At 48.7% G+C, this 16,830-nt stretch overlaps 1 protein-coding gene across 2 annotated transcripts; it reads left to right on the plus strand.

Moving 5' to 3' along the window:
- Positions 1-99: 99 nt before the first annotated feature.
- On the plus strand, positions 100-5,215 carry IRF2BP2 (interferon regulatory factor 2 binding protein 2). Of its 2 annotated transcripts, XR_003959380.4 has the most exons (3): positions 100-1,273; positions 1,522-2,433; positions 4,596-5,215. XR_003959380.4 is itself a non-coding variant. In XM_030268267.4 (2 exons), the coding sequence occupies exons 1-2, from the start codon at positions 244-246 to the stop codon at positions 2,241-2,243; spliced, it is 1,752 nt and encodes a 583-aa protein (XP_030124127.4). In that variant the 5' UTR covers positions 100-243; the 3' UTR covers positions 2,244-5,215. The 2 variants fall into 2 exon arrangements, 1 of the variants encoding a protein (XP_030124127.4); XM_030268267.4 differs by having other exon boundaries at positions 1,522-5,215.
- The last annotated feature ends 11,615 nt before the right edge of the window (positions 5,216-16,830 follow it).

Below are 16,830 nucleotides of genomic sequence, written 5' to 3' on the forward strand. Positions count from 1 at the left end.
AACGCCGCCGGCGGAGACGGCGACGGGAGCGGCGTTCCCCGCAGCGGCTCTGCCTGCCGGGGCGCCCGCCGCGCCCCGCTCCAGCGCACGGAAGAGGAAGGCGAGGGGGAGGGGGCCCAGCGGACGGTCCCGCTGCGGCCGCGGCTCCCGAGCCTGCCCGTCGGGACTCCGGTGACGAGGGGCGGAGGAGGCAGCGGCCGAAGCCGGAGCGGGGGGCGCTCGCCGCTGCCCCGGGGCCGGGACATGTCGTCGGCGGCGGTGGCGGCTGCTTCCCGCAGGCAGTCGTGCTACCTGTGCGATCTGCCCCGCATGCCCTGGGCCATGATCTGGGACTTCACCGAGCCCGTCTGCCGGGGCTGCGTCAACTACGAGGGCGCCGACCGCGTGGAGTTCGTCATCGACACGGCGCGGCAGCTGAAGCGAGCGCACGGCTGCTTCCCCGAGGGCCGGGCCCCGCCACCGCCCCACGCCAAGCAGCCTCCGCTCTCCGCCAAGGAGCTCCTGGCGCAGCAGCAGCAGCTCGGCCACCCCTCGGCGGCGGAGGCGGCGGCGCGGCCCCCGCCGCAGCCCCTGGAGCGCTACTCGCTGGCGGCCGAGCGGCCGCCGCCCCGCCTGGGCGCCGAGTACGGCGGCGGCCGGCAGGTCAACGGGATCCTGGTGCCCAACGGCTTCCCCAAGCCCGAGGAGCCGCCAGAGCTCAACCGGCAGAGCCCGAACCCGCGGCGGACGCACGCCGTTCCGCCCACCCTAGTGCCGCTGGTGAACGGCGCCGGGCTCCCCGCCGCCATCGGCGGTCTGGGCAGCCGCGCCGCCGCCGCGGCCGCCGCCTCGCTGGCCGCCATCTCCGCCGCGCCCGCCCCCATGGCCGTGCCCGTGCCCCAGCAGCCGGCGGCGGCGGCGCAGGCGGCGGCGCAGGCGGCGGGGCAGCCCGGAGAGCTGGGGCACAAGCGCCCCGGCTCCGTCTCCTCCTCCTCCTCGGGCGGCGGCGGCGGCGCGGCGGGGGAGCACGACGGTGGCGCCAAGGAGAAGCGCGGCTCTGCCGAGAGCCTGCCGGCGGCGGCGGCGGCGGAGCTGGCCGCGGAGGGCAAGGGCCGGCCGGGCGCCGAGCAGGAGTGGCTGGCCAAGCCCAAGACAGTGCGGGACACGCTGCTAGCCCTGCACCAGCACGGGAGCCACACCGTGGCCCCCTTCGACAGCAAATTCAAGAAAGAGCCGGGCATGGCGGGCGGCCGGCTGCTGGGCTACGAGACCAACGGCTCCGTGGCCAAGCCAGGTGAGGAGCCGGGGGCCGGGGGGCGGCGGGCAGGGCGGGGGACGACGGGGCGGCAGGGGGTGGCTCTCCATGGATGCGGGGCGGGGGATGCCGGGCGGCTTTGGGCGTGCGGGGCGGCGGTCCGGCCGCTTGGGTGGCCGGGTGCCCGGGGGGTGGCCGAGGCCGCCCGTTTCCGCGGTTGCTCGGCGATGCGTTGCGAGTGCGCTGCCTTCTTACCCTCCTCCTTCCCCCCACCTCTGTCTCTGCAGGGGCTCGGGCCGCCCGGAAGAGGAAGCCTTCCCCCGAGCCGGAGGGCGAGGCTGGACCCCCGAAGATCAACGGGGAGGTGCAGCCCTGGCTGTCCACCCCGTCGGAAGGGATGAAGCTGCCGCTGACGGCCACCCCCTTCATGTCGCCCCCGCCGCCCACCGCCTCGCCCCACTCCAACCGGACCACGCCGCCCGAGGCGGCACAGAACGGCCAGTCCCCCATGGCCGCCCTCATTCTGGTGGCGGACAATGCCGGGGGCAACCACGCCTCCAAAGACGCCAACCAGGTCCACTCCACCACGCGGAGGAACAGCAGCAGCCCCCCCTCGCCCTCCGCCATGAACCAAAGAAGGCTGGGCCCCGGCAGGGAGGTGCCGGGCCAGGGGGCCAGCGCGGCGGCGGCGGGCGGGCTGGAGCCCGTGCACCCCGCCAGCCTGCCGGACTCGTCCCTCGCCGCCAGCGTCCCGTTGTGTTGTACCCTCTGCCACGAGCGCCTGGAAGACACCCACTTCGTGCAGTGCCCCTCCGTCCCCTCCCACAAGTTCTGCTTCCCCTGCTCCCGGCAGAGCATCAAGCAGCAGGGAGCCAGCGGGGAGGTGTATTGCCCCAGCGGGGAGAAGTGTCCCCTGGTCGGCTCCAACGTCCCCTGGGCCTTCATGCAAGGGGAGATCGCCACCATCCTGGCCGGAGATGTGAAAGTGAAAAAGGAGAGGGACTCGTGACTCGCCTGCGCTCGCTGCCCGACGTCACCTTGAACTCGAACTGCTCGAATTCTGTATATATCTATAAATATATATATATAAATATATATATATATCTCCAAGACAAGGGAAATGTAGACTTCATAAACATGGCTGTATAATTTTGATTTTTTTGAATACATTGTGTTTCTATATTTTTTGAAGACAAAAGGTATGTACTTATTATAAAGGCATTTCTTCTAATTCTTCTCTTTTTTTTTCTGTTTCGTTTTTTCTTTTTTTCCCTTTTGTTATAGCAACTATTTGTTGTGCTTCCCTGGTGACAGTTACTGTTCAATGTAGGCTGTGACTTGCGCTGCTTTTTTTAGAGAGCACTTGGCAAACCAGAAATGCTTCTAGCTGTATTTGTATGCACTTGTTTCTTCTGTTTTTTCTTTCCTTTTCTTTTTTTTTTTTTTTAATGCCAAATACACTTTCTGACATTGTAAAGATTGCCTTACTGTCTGTGATTCCTTATTCCTGGCCCCTGTCCTGTAGAGCTGGTCGCATGCAGGCTTGGTCTGAGGCAGCTGGGGACAAGAGTGGCTAGCCAAGGCAGGCATGCACTTGCCATCCCACTGGCCAGGCGAGCTTAGGGAGCAGGAGGGCTTTTTCCCAGAAGCGCGTGGCTCGGGGTGCGATGGAAGATCCTCCAGATCCAGTCCCAAATTGCTCACTGTTTCTCAAGGGAAGTTGCCACCAGAGTAGCATGTGGAGAGGTGTCCAAGAGGCGCTGTTGAGTTAGGGATTTCTGGGTTTGTTTGGTTTTGGTTTGGTGTTTTGGTTTTTTTTTTGTTTGTTTTTTGTTTTCTGTTTTTTTTTTCCAAGGCAAAGTTGACCGCAGTTCTTGTGATCAGTTCTAAGATTACAAAACTGCATTTATTCACCAGTTACATACCATAACGTGGAATTTTGATAATGAACTTAGTTACGTGATTGGTGAAGGTGCCAATGTAGCACTGCCATTTTTGAAGGTCTTCAGTGTCATTTGTGGGGCTTTTGTGTATTTGGACAAAGCTGGGGATGTGGGGAAGAGACTTTATTTTATTTTACTTTAATTTTCAGATAGTGCATATGGATTTTGATTTTGCTTACCAGTCACCTCTAGTGCTGTTGCTATTGTTACTATCGCTGACCCGGTATTTCCAAGTAGTGGCAGGTACGGTGTGGTACAGTGACAGCAGTGACTGAGGCTCTGCCAAATTGCCCGCGGGCATATCAGTGACAGCCCAAATGTGGGTGGAGGAAACCTGTAATTTCCTTATTACGTATGCTTGAAACAAACCTACTGCTATTCTTTGAAAATGAAAATATAAACTGGTTGAAATGAAAGCAATTAGGGCTGTACATAATGGCCCTGGCCCTGCCTTTTAAGCTACTTTGGAGAACTCTTTTGTAAAGCCACTTCTTTTGATCACGCTTCTGCATCACCAAGCAGACTTCTAAAATCAATAAATCATTGGTTACTAGAAATAGTTCAAGTCTAATAGTGATGTTTTTGTGCTGTTTATAGTTCATTGGCAACACTGCAGCTGTACGAGCCCTTCTGTCGAGGTGTTTATAACTTGGTTATTTGCGGTTGTTTCTGAGCAAAAAGGTGGCGAGGTCGTCCCTTTCCAGGGACCAGCTAATAAACACTTCCAGTATCAGAAGAGGAGGAGGAGAAATCGTGTCAGCCAACTATAAAATTCAAGATTTTTGGGTGCTTTTTACTCAACTGTTCTTATTGTGATAATGTTCAAACTGCAATTTAATGCAGAGGAGTTTTTTTGGTTTTTTTTTTTTTAAGACTAATTTTTTTTAAAAAGAAAAGAAATGGTCATTATTAGTATTTGAAGATCAGAACTGCACATGCACAGTAATTTTCTATGAAGTGTTTAATGAGCACACCCACTACATTGTGTTCCATATTACAGGTCAATGTAATATTAGATAAGACTTGCATGATAAACAAATTCATTGAGTCAATATTACGCTTTAAAACTTATAGTCAAGATTGGTGTCTTATGTAAACACATTTAGCCAATTTGAAGAAAACGCACATTATATATATATATACATACCTATATATATACCTATATATAAAAAAATGCCAACTGTAAAGGATTCTTTGGAACCACTATGATCTGTGTAAATGTGTATTTAGGCACTTTATTAAAAAAATGGAATTTGAGCTGATAGACGGTAACAAGTTCTTCAAAGTTGCTTGGCATAATACCTTACATGGGATGAAGTTCATGGTTTTGATTAAGGCGGTGTCCCTGCGCTTAAAAAAGAAGCAAAAACTGAATTCCAAAGCCTGCCTAAAAGAGCCCCCCCCTTTTGTGTCATCAGGTGTCCCAGCTGTGAGCGTGCTGAGGGTGAGACCTGCTCCTGACAAAGCACACCCTTGTTTTGGGGCAGAGGGACATTGGCGTGAGAGGCCTGTAGGGAAGCACACCTTCCTCCTCCTGCCAGCCGCCCGCTCCTGCAGCTCTGTGACTCCTGGAGAGGATGGAAACTCCCCAGCCGCTGATGCCAGGCACTGGCCCAGAAACAACATAGATGGAAAAGAAATGGCACACGGTGGCCATGCTCACTCAGCTGACTTTGAGCCCCCAGCCAAGTCTAACCTCCACCATAAAACTTCAGAACTGCAAAAGAAAAACAAACAAAATGAAACAAAATAACAAACAAAAAAAGAATTAAAAAAATTTGAGGGTGTTCATACATAGCTCATTTTTCTCACATTGAATGTTGCTTTTTCTTTTTGGTTGCTTTGCTCAATTACAGTAATATTCCAGTGGATTCTTCCTTTATTACTACTTCCTGGGCTACAATTTTTTTCTTTTTTTTTTTTTCCTATTATTTTGAAGTGCTTTAGCTGCAACAGTGCTACTGTTAATACTCCTTTTTAAACTTTTTAAAAGGTGATACTGTAACTTGTGTAGTATTAAAAGTGTTTTAATGAAGAATGTGTGATTACAATTTTTTTTCCTAACCCACTTCCATTACTTTTTTTTTTCAAAGTTACTTTTTCCTGGCAGATTTTTTTCAACTGCACGGTGCTTTTGTTGATAGCTGCTGAACTAACCTGCTGCCAGTTTGGCATTTTATAGGTTTTCTTATTCTTTTTTTTTTCTTTTATGACACTAAGCATAAGGAAACTAGGAATTTCAAATACTTTCTGCATTTTTTTTGTATCTCTAACAAAAGGAAGAAAGAAAACTTGAAAAAGCTATAGTTGTAGAATATTATTTAATTTTTTTTTAATACTGTCCTGACATTTATTTGTAAACAGACAGCAGTGTGGGACAAGAAGGGATGCATGGAGCTGGTGGGTTCTGCTTAATCTTAATTAATGCCTTAATCTGCCCAGTGCCTGGGTCCCAGGGGGTGGGAAAGGTGCCACACAAGGGAAGCTTTGACCGCCTTTGCAGTGGCCTCAGAAAACCTGGTATGTTTGGGAGCTCTCTGTTTGGACGTGCTGTAAACCAGGCCATGGCAACCGCGTGTTTTTATGAACCAGCACTTAGGCAAAGGGTATAAATACATTTGAGAGTGCTCTCTAGTGGCTTGTTATGTCAACAGAGCCCCTGGATCCTTTCCTTCTGCACCCGGGCCAAGCCCTGCTTGCCTGTCCAGCTGGCAGGGCGGTGGCTCTCAGTGGGACAGGATGGGACACGGCTCTGGGGACACCCAGCCACCCGTCCACCTGTACGGGGGCACCTGCCCTGCTTGTTGCCCCCACTCCATGTGCACAACTTGCCCCAAATGTGGGACAATGTGCAATGCGGGACACCCCATGTGCAGTGCAGCATGTTATGGTGCAGCTGCAGTGCCCACACCAAGACTGTGTCTCCTCAGGAAACCCGTGGAAATGAATGGCATCAGGGGTGGCTGAGCTACTTGGAGCCCTGACTCTCCTGCTTCACTCCAACTTCACTATGTCCAGTTATTAGGCTTAAAAAGGTTCAGCCCGCAGCATTTCATGTTTCTCCTCCTTGAGCATTTGCATTGAGGTAGCTGCATCTTTTGAAAAATAATTGAAAAAAACCCCAAGCTCAATCACCACCTCTCCTCAAGTGAACTCTTGTCTCTAGAGATGCCATAGGTCCAGCCCTGTATAAACTAACTGCAGTATAAACTAACTCCCATAATGAGGCAAATTAAAAAAGAGAAAGAAAAGAAAAGAAAAGAAAAGAAAAGAAAAGAAAAGAAAAGAAAAGAAAAGAAAAGAAAAGAAAAGAAAAGAAAAGAAAAGAAAAGAAAAGAAAAGAAAAGAAAAGAAAAGAAAAGAAAAGAAAAGAGAAAAAAAAGAAAAGAAAAAGAAAAAGAAAAGAAAAAGAAAAAGAAAAACTGATTTTTTCCCCCCTGTTAAAACAGAAGATGGGCTTGGGCAGTGTATGGCTGCACTTCCTGCAGTAGGTGCATTGCAGCCAGTGACCCTTGCCATTTGCCAGGCATGGCCATGGAACAGCCCAGCTGCCCTGCCCTGATCCCATGTAGGCCACCAGTATTCCTGAGCCATCCTCCTTCCCCTGCCCTTTGTTCCCAGGAGCAGATGCCTTTCCTCTGCCAGGGCCAAGGTCAGGCAGTGCTAGAAGCAGATGAATGAAGTGAGTGCTTATCCACTTCATCACCCAGAGCTGGTGCTCTGCTCCAGAGGTAACTCTTTCACTGCCTCTGGATAGCCTCTGGAGCGTGCCATGGGCATTGAGCACTAAGTGTGGGGTTCAAATTCTATGGAATGGTTCCAAATTCTCATGGAACTCCCCGAGAGGCTGAACTCTCCCTCCTGGGTAAGAAGGCACAGTGACATCTCCCATAGAAAGCTCCCAAGTGCGTGTTAGTCCCATATGACTGTCTTGCTGGCTGGCATAGGTATGCTGAAGATGGGGTGACAACTCTGCAGGTATTTTTATACATCACCTATCTTTGCTTTTCTTTCTGCCACTCCAGAGCTGGTTTTGTAGAGACTGGAATAGAAGAGTGCATGCTAAACCCCAAAATGTTGCATCAAGCTGAAAATCCCTATAAAACAAACTTGCAGAGAAACCAGAAGTGTTCATAGAAGCTTCTCATAGGTGCTTCTTCATCTCATCACCTCTGACTCAGCAAACACCACAAGAAACATCCTTGCCCATTAGCTCCTATCTCCAGCAGCACTGGGCCAAGTGTGAGAACCCGCCCTGCCCGGCACAACACACAGCCACACCCCCATCTCGGGGTCCCTTTGTCTGCCCCCCAACCTGCTGCCTCCTGCCCTGGTGGTCCCCAGCTGTGGAGTGCCCCCATTCCATTCTGGGGTGTCCTGTCCAGGGCTGGGGATGCCCTTCTGGATGAGGGGCTATGGCTTCCCTGAGGAATCCTGGGGAGCCTCCAATTTGGAGGCACCTTGGATGTGTTCAAGGCCAGGTTAGATGGGGCTCTGAGCAGCCTGGTATAGTTGAAAGTATCTCTGCCTATGGCAGGCGGGTTGAAATGAGATCCTCTTTGATGTCCCCTTTCAACCCAAACCATTCTCTGAGTCTCTGATTTTCAGCTGCTGCCTCTGGGAAGGAAGACATTCACTCTTCACTGCAAAAATGCCAAGTCTGCATTGTCTTTTGCCCTCTTTCACTATAAAACACTTATTTCCCCCACCCACTGGCAGCCCAGAGAAACCTCATGCTGTTTCCTTATTTTCTTTTCAGCAACCCTTTAAAACAACCAGGAGACAAGTACCCAGAGATTGAAAGGGTTCTTGGTTCACCAGGTCACTTCTTTGCCGTCACAGCAGGTCCACCTGTTCCCACATCCTGGGTGGGAATGGGGCTGCTGGGGAGAGTGTGCAGGTGGGGGGCTTTGGGGGAGCCCCAGCTGCAATGAGGGCCTCACCCTGCCACCCACTCAGCCAGGGGCATGAGAAAGCAACTGAACCTTCTCCTTCTTCCTCACGTGGTTTTGGGGTTTTTTTCCTTCTTGTTGCATTTTTGTGAGCTGAAGGAGGTCTGGGTTTTTTCAAGGGGGAGGGAGCATGGTTTGAGTAAACACCCTTAATTTTTTTCAACCAGAAATCAAATCATTGTTTTCTCCAATGATTTTCTAATCCTTTTTTATAGGTGTGTCATATTCTCCAACTGTATGCTTAAAGATATTAGACAAAAACTGCATAACAGAATGATGCATTTAATTTTGTCCATACTACTCATACTACATACAAGTTTGGGGTTTTTTTTCTGTCTACCTTATTCAGGTGCTGCTAAACACTAAGAACAATTAATATTTTCTTTTTAGATGTATCACCCTTCAGCTGATATTTAGAAAACTCTAAAAGAGTGCTGATGAAAGACTTTAATGCAAGCATAGGAAGGTGATGCTGAACATCATGTTTCTTTCACTTCACAGAAATTGGGAAATAAATCAGCTTTTGCACACTGACTCATGCCTTTGAAAATGCTACTCCAGGAATTGCAGCAGCATGAGGATGATTTTTTCATCACAATTTCATAACTATTCATACTGCAATAATTTAAAAAATACAAATAATAAGTTCCCAGTGATTTTTTAGTGGTGATTAAATAAGATTCTATCCATCTTCCCCACAAAAATACAACTGGGGCAACCTACCCTACAGAAATTACAGAGCGAAGGTGATATTTTCCTTGCAGAAAATATTGTTCTGCCTTTATTAACTCTGGGCAACACAACACATCATGCAGTAATGGCACTGGGTATGGGCTTCCCTGCACCTGGAAAGAAGGGGACTGGATGGGGCTTTAACTTGCACTAATTAGTCCAAAAATTCTGCTTAGACGTCCATTCTACTTTTCTTGGAGGATACAAGCCATGATAAACATGTTTAGGTGTGCTTTTTAATCAGTATTTTGATGTTTACTTTCATACTGAGAGCTCTTCCATTTGTGTAAGCCCTCTGCTTAGCTTTGGAGAGACAAATAACCTGTGCCCTTAACTGAACCAGCTTCTTTATGCTCCCAATTAATATTTTTATAATCCAAGTGCTTATTTTATCTTACCAGTTCTGCTTCTTTGGGTTACTGTGGCTCTTTGTCCAGACCTCCTTGTCTGACCATGTTAAAATTAACTTGTGAATGTGGATGACTGATTTCAGCTTATTTCCTGCACAATTGGGGTATTTCCTGAAATCTGCTTATTAATGGGGAGGCTCTCCAGCCAGTATGACTTTCTGGGAATGGTGGTACACTCTGGGTGGTTAGTCATTTGGCCTCTTGCCACCCCTCTGGGAGGGCTCATAGCAAGGGCTCTGGGGCTTTTTTGTGGTCCTGGCTCTTGTGGAAGGTGTGAACCAGCCATGCTGCTTCCCAGTTATCTTCCAAGTAGGAACATTTTGAATTGCAGCAGCAGTGTGTGTTTCTTTATCCTGTGTCACAAGAGTTTCCTGACATTTAGTGTTTTGGGGTGGATCCCTTCCTTTTCTGTGTGGAGTGCCAATTTCAGTGCTGCTTTTGATGGATAACAGTCCTTGAAGCACTGGAACAACACCAATAAACGTGGTTTGCGTAGGAAAGCTTTGGGTTCCCTTTTTAGCTGTTCCTTGGCTGCAGAGGGACAGGAGCACCAGTCCTGCCAGCCTCCCCTTTTCCCTTCCCCTGCTGCCAAGGGGCACCTTCCCGGTGGGAGAGCCTTGAGAGGTGCCTGGAGGGGAAGGGCTGTCCGAGGGGGCTGGGTCTCAGCTGTATGGACCCTTCTCACCATGTGCAACCTCAGGGTTTGTTTAAGCTCTCTCCAAGGAGCTCTAAAGACATGCTGTGCCCATTTCGTCCTGACTGTGATGGTGCATTCACCCCCATTCTTCTGGTGCACTTTGTGATCTAAGGGATTCCTATCAGGCCTTGGGCTCTGTATAAAGAGTTGGCCAATGAAGCATCCCTTTTTGTACCAGGAACTCTTGCATGGCCAGGGTGGTGAAAAGCAGGAATAATCATCCCTGACTGCCTCGGAACTTTCCTTACCTGAATTGTAGTCAGTGTGGAATGCTATCATTATTACTGGACTTTAGAAAATTCCAGTAATTACTGACCCAGATTGTGTCCAGGATGGAAATCTGTTGATTAGTGAAGCCAGTCATCTCACAACCCTATGTTAGTTGGGCCAATGTAAGGCCCTTGGAGCTCTTCTGGACTCCATCAGGCTGCCACCAGTATCCCTGAGTGGGATACCTATTGGAGCCCACAGATTCTCAAGTTTGTAAACTTCTGAGGACCATCAAGGAAAGCTGACAACAGGGCCTGGACTGAAACCCTGCACTCCTTGGGGCTCAAACCTTGCCTGCTGAGAGATGCCAAGATACTTGAAGTGAGTGTTTCACTGAACTTGAAGTAAATAGAAAGGGTGGGTCTTTACTGTCACCTTCTTGAAAAGGGACAAAATGGAATAGGAACATCTTGTAATCCTCAAGTTCACTGAAATACTCACCAGAGAAGGGCTGGTGAACGCAGCCTGAATTTGATCCCTCTCATTTAGCTGATAGATGGCATACTCCTTGAGGTGCCCTTTCTCCCATCTCTGCTCAGTAACCAAGTTTTGGGCTTTGCCATGGTACCCACAAGTGTATTGTCGGAACTCAAAATGTCCCTCAGACATTTTTAGAGGTTCCAGGCCTTGGTCAGAAGCATTTTAGACCCTGGCAAGCAGCAGAAAACAGCTGTGATCTTGAGTTTGAACCATGGAATGAATTACCAACTTTAAAGGTGGAACAAGCAGTCACAGAGGGTTAGATGGTATAGTAAAAGTAGTCACAAATTAGAGGGGAAAATTTTTTAGTATTGTACAGGGGGGTTTTAACACCTGTACAGGGGAGGTTTTACTTTGTACAGGGGGGTCAAGAGTTCTAAAATAGAGGAAAGTGGGCCTGATCCTGTTCTTCCTCCTTCTTCTTCCTTACCTCCATGTTCTTAGTGATGTTGGCATTTTTCTATTGGTTTAGGCTGAGGACACACTGTTCAACGTAGATGATAGATATTAACACATTATTGTAAATATAGTACACGTAATTTCTGGTATATAATGTTTGTACCATCCCACTGAGGGGCAGAGCCCCGCACACTGCCCTGCAAGACAGACCTGCGGCAGGGCAGCAGAACTTGTTATAGATAAGCAAAAATAAACAACCTTGAAAACAGCACAGACGAACTATGGCTTCTTCTTTAGCAACGGGGCAGAAAGACAGAGACTTTCTACAATCTCGGAATCATCAATACCCACAGATTCCGACAGTGTATCTGTCAGGGTCCAAATTGCTGTCGGGCAAGAGTGGTTTAAGGACATGGTAAGCATTACTTGTGAAATCGTGTCATCTGGGCTTTATTTGCTTTTAAAATGGAGCTAAGAAAGGCAAATTAAGGTGAATTTCCTCACCAAGGAAAAAGCAAAGCTCATCTCTCTGAATTGCTGACCCTTAGTTGAAAAGACAAAACAAAAAAAGCAACTTTTGGAATCTGTTCTTCTAATTCTAAACTGGATTCCATCCTGCCAACAGCTCTGTCATTGACTTCATCCGTTCCATGGGAGCATTCCAATGAGTAAAATTTCACCAGAAATGCGAGAAGAATCAGGACTTAAATGTAAATTATGAATTACGACACAGACAGTTTTGCTTTAATCATTTATAAAAAATCATTTTGTTATAAATAGGTTTTTCAGTTAAATGTATTGCTAACATTACCTTGTTACTTATCCATAATTAATTAAATCATTGCAGATTTCTATGTTATTATAATTTCCATAAACTATAAATAATTCAGAAGAAATGTTGGTTCTTTCAGGGTACTTTGAATGTTCAGATAAGGCAGAAGACCAATCTGGACCTGAGCAGAACAAAATTGCTCCATCCTCAACTTTTTCACAACCATGTCTTCAGAAAAACTGGGAAGGAAAGGGGCAGGGGCTGGCCAATGATTGGCCAAATGAAATGCTGGGTCCTGTCCCCAGCATTGCAGAGCTTTTGTCTCCATGCTGGGCATGTCCTGGCTACTTTTCAGAATAATCAGAAGGAATGCAGAACTGAAGAAGGGAAGGACTTGGTCCACTGGTCCGCCTTTGCTCCATAGCATTTGTTTCCCTTCAAGTAAAAGCAAAAGTGGTTTTGTTGTCACTGTAAGTTTAATTTGCCTTTTAAAAACAAGCAGGAAATGTGTTTGAAAAATTCACACTTAAGCTAACTTTAGAAATGTTTTTCAAGTTAATTTACCTGGAAAATACAATCCTTGTTCATAAATAACAGGAGAAAAACATCATGCTTCCAAGCAGAATCTCACAAGTATGTTACGACTTTGCTCATTGGTACTGGCATGTCAGTGTTTTATGATAAATAGGAAATGCTGTGAGAATTTCTCGAAGCCATTTATTACTGTTGCTGTCTCCTTAGCAGTGTCTTAATGGGAAAAAATTTTGTGAGTTCTTGGGTGCAAACATTGTCAGGATCAGGGGTGGGGGTGGCTATCTCCTTCCTGGTGCTTAGCCAGATCTGGGTTCACTCTCCATGCCCGGAGCACTATTAAATGTAGCCCCCCACAGGACAGCTGGTCCCTATCACCTGTGGGATAAGCAGAAGCTCACCAGGCCCCACTGGGGTGCTGTACATATGTATACAGCAGCACAGCAGAGACAGGGACCTGGCCTTGGTGGGTTAGGCAGAGCTCTGTTCTGTGGTGCAGAAGGAGGCAGGGGCTTCCTGACAAAAGAACACGGTTTAGTTTCTCTGTCTGGCAGACAGCAACAAAACGATGTTGTTCTTGTTCTGGAGAGTTCCCCAACCATGTAGAGAGTGGCACAGGGGAAGGAGCTGCAATATGATGCCTCTCCAACTGAGTGCAGCCTGGAGAGTAAAGCTTATAGTAGCAGCTGGGGCCATTAACTCTCTAATCTCCCCCTTTTCATTACAGCAGAGTCTCTGAGCTTTGTGTTACACCATTTGCCTGTGGCACTATCCTGAAGAGATGAGACTCCACTGAGATTAATAAAAAGGAAATGATTTCTTTGAAAATTAGTGGCTCAGGCATATGGAGTTTTGTGCAGAGGCACATCACTGCCCACTACAATGGGCACAGGAGACCTGCTGTGAAACCCAGTGCTCCTATGGACAGAGCATGCTGTGGCTGCCTGCCTTCTCCCTGCTCCAGCTTCCCTGGGGGAGGCATACTCTGCCTGACTTTCTGGTATAGCCATGACCTGTCCTGGGTCAGGTGTTTTTGTCTGCTAGTGCTATCAAGATTTCCAGATAGCTGCATGCTGTGAGGGGGCTGCCTTGTAGTGGGGCAGGGACTACAAGCCCAGGGGCAGGGGGTTCCCCCTGCTGCAGTGCCCCAGGTTTTGGGGCAGCTGGTGGGTGGCCAGAGCTGCAGTCAGTTCTGATACATCACTCTTTTTTCTTTGCTATAAAAAAAGATGCTCTTCACCTTGCAGGCAAGGTGCCTGGTAGTGTGTGGGGCCCTGTTTCCCACATATCCCCTTCTCAGCTCAAAAGAGTTGTTGCCTTATCATGTGCCAGCCTTGCCAGAGCCCCACTCATGGGCCTGCCACAATCATCCCAGGCTGAGCAAACCTCCATTGTGCTTCCACTACTGCTGGTGCAGTTGGCACGTCACAGGCAGTGTGGCCCGGTGGAGAGCTGTGTGTGTACATGAGCAGTGGCACAAGAGAAGTGGTGCCAGAGTGAGCCTGGGCAGGGAGAGACTGCTGTCTAAGCAGTAGTATGAGGTAGGGCTGGTTTCAGAGCCTGCGAGACCTCCCTGTGTTTCTTCTTCCATCACCAGCCCATCATCACAGAGAATCTGTTGCAGAGGTGTGGACTCAGCATGTCCCTTGCTTGCGGGAGTTCAGAAGGGATCCCCAACAGAGCCAGCTTGCTTTCCCTTCACCCTCCTTTTGTGTGATCTTCCATCCCTTTTCTTTTTTTTTTTTTTTTTTGGCCTTTAAAGCATATGGGAAAAACTGGGTTTAGAGGTCAATAACCCAGCTAGGTCTGTAGAAAAGCTGGTCAGCAAGGGTGGGTGGACAGAGTCTCCCCCCCAGCCCTAGGGAGCCCTGGTTCCCCTCCAAGAATGGCACTGCAAGCGGGAGTAAGCGAACGAGAAGAAATTGCCCTGACTTAGCAAGAGGTCATGCAGAAAGATCCATGCTGGCAGATGAGACAGTGTGCTAAAGATAACTGTTTGACAAACTATATTTACTCTCCCTTTCTGGGAGGACTTACAGGGGATTTGGAGCATTGTGCTAATATAAGCCATCCAGTGCCTGCGGTGGAGGAAGCGCCTACTCTGGGCTTCTTTGCGCTTGTGTCTTTACAAGCCTTGAGAGGGGACGCTGCTGAAAATAGCCTTGTCTCCTAATTGTATTCTTGGGAATGCTAATCAGCAGGCTTGTTCTTCCCACCAGCAGCAACTGGGCAGCAATACTGTGCGATCAAATGCAGCTGCTTCCCTCCCCACCACCACCATTTCTCTTGCCAGCAGCACTAGTTGTCCCTGACCGGCTTCCTTGCTAAACCAGCATGGAAGGTGATTCACTTTGGAGGCTCTCAGAGCCAGGGAAAAGCCCATTGCCCATGTTTTCTGGATGTTCTGGGAAACCTCCAGACTCTAGCTGGCTCTCTACCTTCCAGAACACCCCACTTAAAGGCAATGAGGGGTAGTGCTGGACAAAGAGACAGAAGAGAGAATCCTTCTAAACAGTCATGACTTTTCAGCTAATACTCAGTAAGCTTTCCATCACACAGGGAAAGAGGCACTTGAGATTTTGAGTATGCAGTAACCATGACAAATACAGAAGTACAAAAACAGCTCTAGGCAGCAAGAAAGAACAATACCGAACAAACAAATTAGCCATCTGTACCATCTCTAGCTCCTGAAAGTAAACATAAACACAGACCCACACTCAAAAGGACTGTACTAATAGTAAATTAATTAGCTCCACCCGCCCTTGGAGGCAGCAGGGGATAAGGGGCAGGGACCAGAGGAGCAGGTTTCTCCCTGCCTCCCTTCAGGTTGGGTCTCTGGGAACAAGAAAAGCTCTCCTGAGGGTTGGGGAGTGAGGATCAGACCGCCAGGGTGCTCCCACTGTGAGTGACAGCAGGAGTGACACTGTGGAAAATCTTCACCCTGGGGGGAGGGGAAGAGAATGTCCAGCATTCATATTTCAGAGACTTCCTTTCCCAAGCCCCAGCCAGTGAGGGTCTTGTGATCCTTCCTCTCTCCTCTTCTTCAGGCGCAGCAGGGTGTTGGGAAGTTTATAAATACAAGCAACTGTTTGCTCTAATCCAGCTTTGACCATAGGGATAAGTAGTACACCAGGCTCCCATTTCCTTACTCCAAATTTATCCCTGACTAACTTGCCCATCATGTGTCTACCATTCATAATACTCAGCTTTCTTCATTTCTTACTGATATATCCTTATATGCCAAACAGCCACAGAGAGCTGCCTTAAAAAAAAATCATCCTGAGATGCAGAGGCACCAGAGTGGTGGTGGGTGGGGGCAGCAGTGCAACCCCTCTGGGAGCTTTATGCCTCTCAATTCTGCATGATGAGTGTGTTATTCCACAGAAGAGTGAGGAGAAATGGAATTTGGTAATAAACTACCTCTCTATTGTGGGAGCCTGAACTACTCTGCAGTGTGAAGACCAAGACGTGTAAAGAATATCTGTTGTGTTCTCAAGAAAGGGAGCCAGACCCTTAGTGCTGCAAACCAGAGCTGTGCTCCTCACAGCCACCTCAGAGGTTAGTGTGCAGTGCTGCAGCCCACCAGCTGGGAAAGGACAGTGATAGGACATGTCTCCATGGACACTTCTCATGGGCCTGCTGACTGGCTTCCACTCCTGAGTCCCCTAGGCTGTCCCCAGCTCCTGTGACAGGTGCGAGGGCTGTGTGTGAACTGCATTGCTCACCTCAGGGGATATGAAGACGAGAAGCTATGCGAGGCATGCTTGCAAAGTCACATTGCCATTTCATTGCTGGTGAACTCTGCAGGCACAAAGGTATTTGCTGTTACTGTAAAGTTCTGCTCTAGCTGTGCTTAATCACATCCCTTTGGGGAGGGTACAAGTGAGTGAAACTTGACTTGGGGGCACAGATTAGGAGAGCAATGCAGACTGGAGGAGAAAACAAACACACCCATGAAAGGGTGGCCTAAAATCTGTCACTGTCAGAGAAAAAGCAACAGCCGCATCTGTCTAACAGCACATACCATTGGGGTAGGAACTCTTTACTGGTGCATGACCTTCAAGTCATTGACAGGAATAGATTTTGGCTCAAATTTCAACCCTAAGTAAAGCATCATCTCCTGTCATGATTTGGAAGCTGAGGCATTTCAGTTTCCAGAAACAAACAGAACTCACAGGGCCCAATGGCCCTGGCTGCTGCAGAGCCCAGCATGGCAACACCTCCGGAAACAGCTGGGCTCTGCACTTTGGGAATGATATAGGGCAAAGGGACTCAATGGGCTTCATTCCTCCTGCTCTTGTCTTTGCACATTGTGCCTGTGCACTGTCTAGCCCTTACTGAAGCTGATAACGCAGCTGCATCTTTTCTCCTAGTAAGTAAGAAAAAATGTTTTCAGTTCATTCAAAGGAC

This window comes from Taeniopygia guttata, chromosome 3, assembly GCF_048771995.1.
Source record: "Taeniopygia guttata chromosome 3, bTaeGut7.mat, whole genome shotgun sequence".
Lineage (NCBI taxonomy): Eukaryota > Metazoa > Chordata > Aves > Passeriformes > Estrildidae > Taeniopygia > Taeniopygia guttata.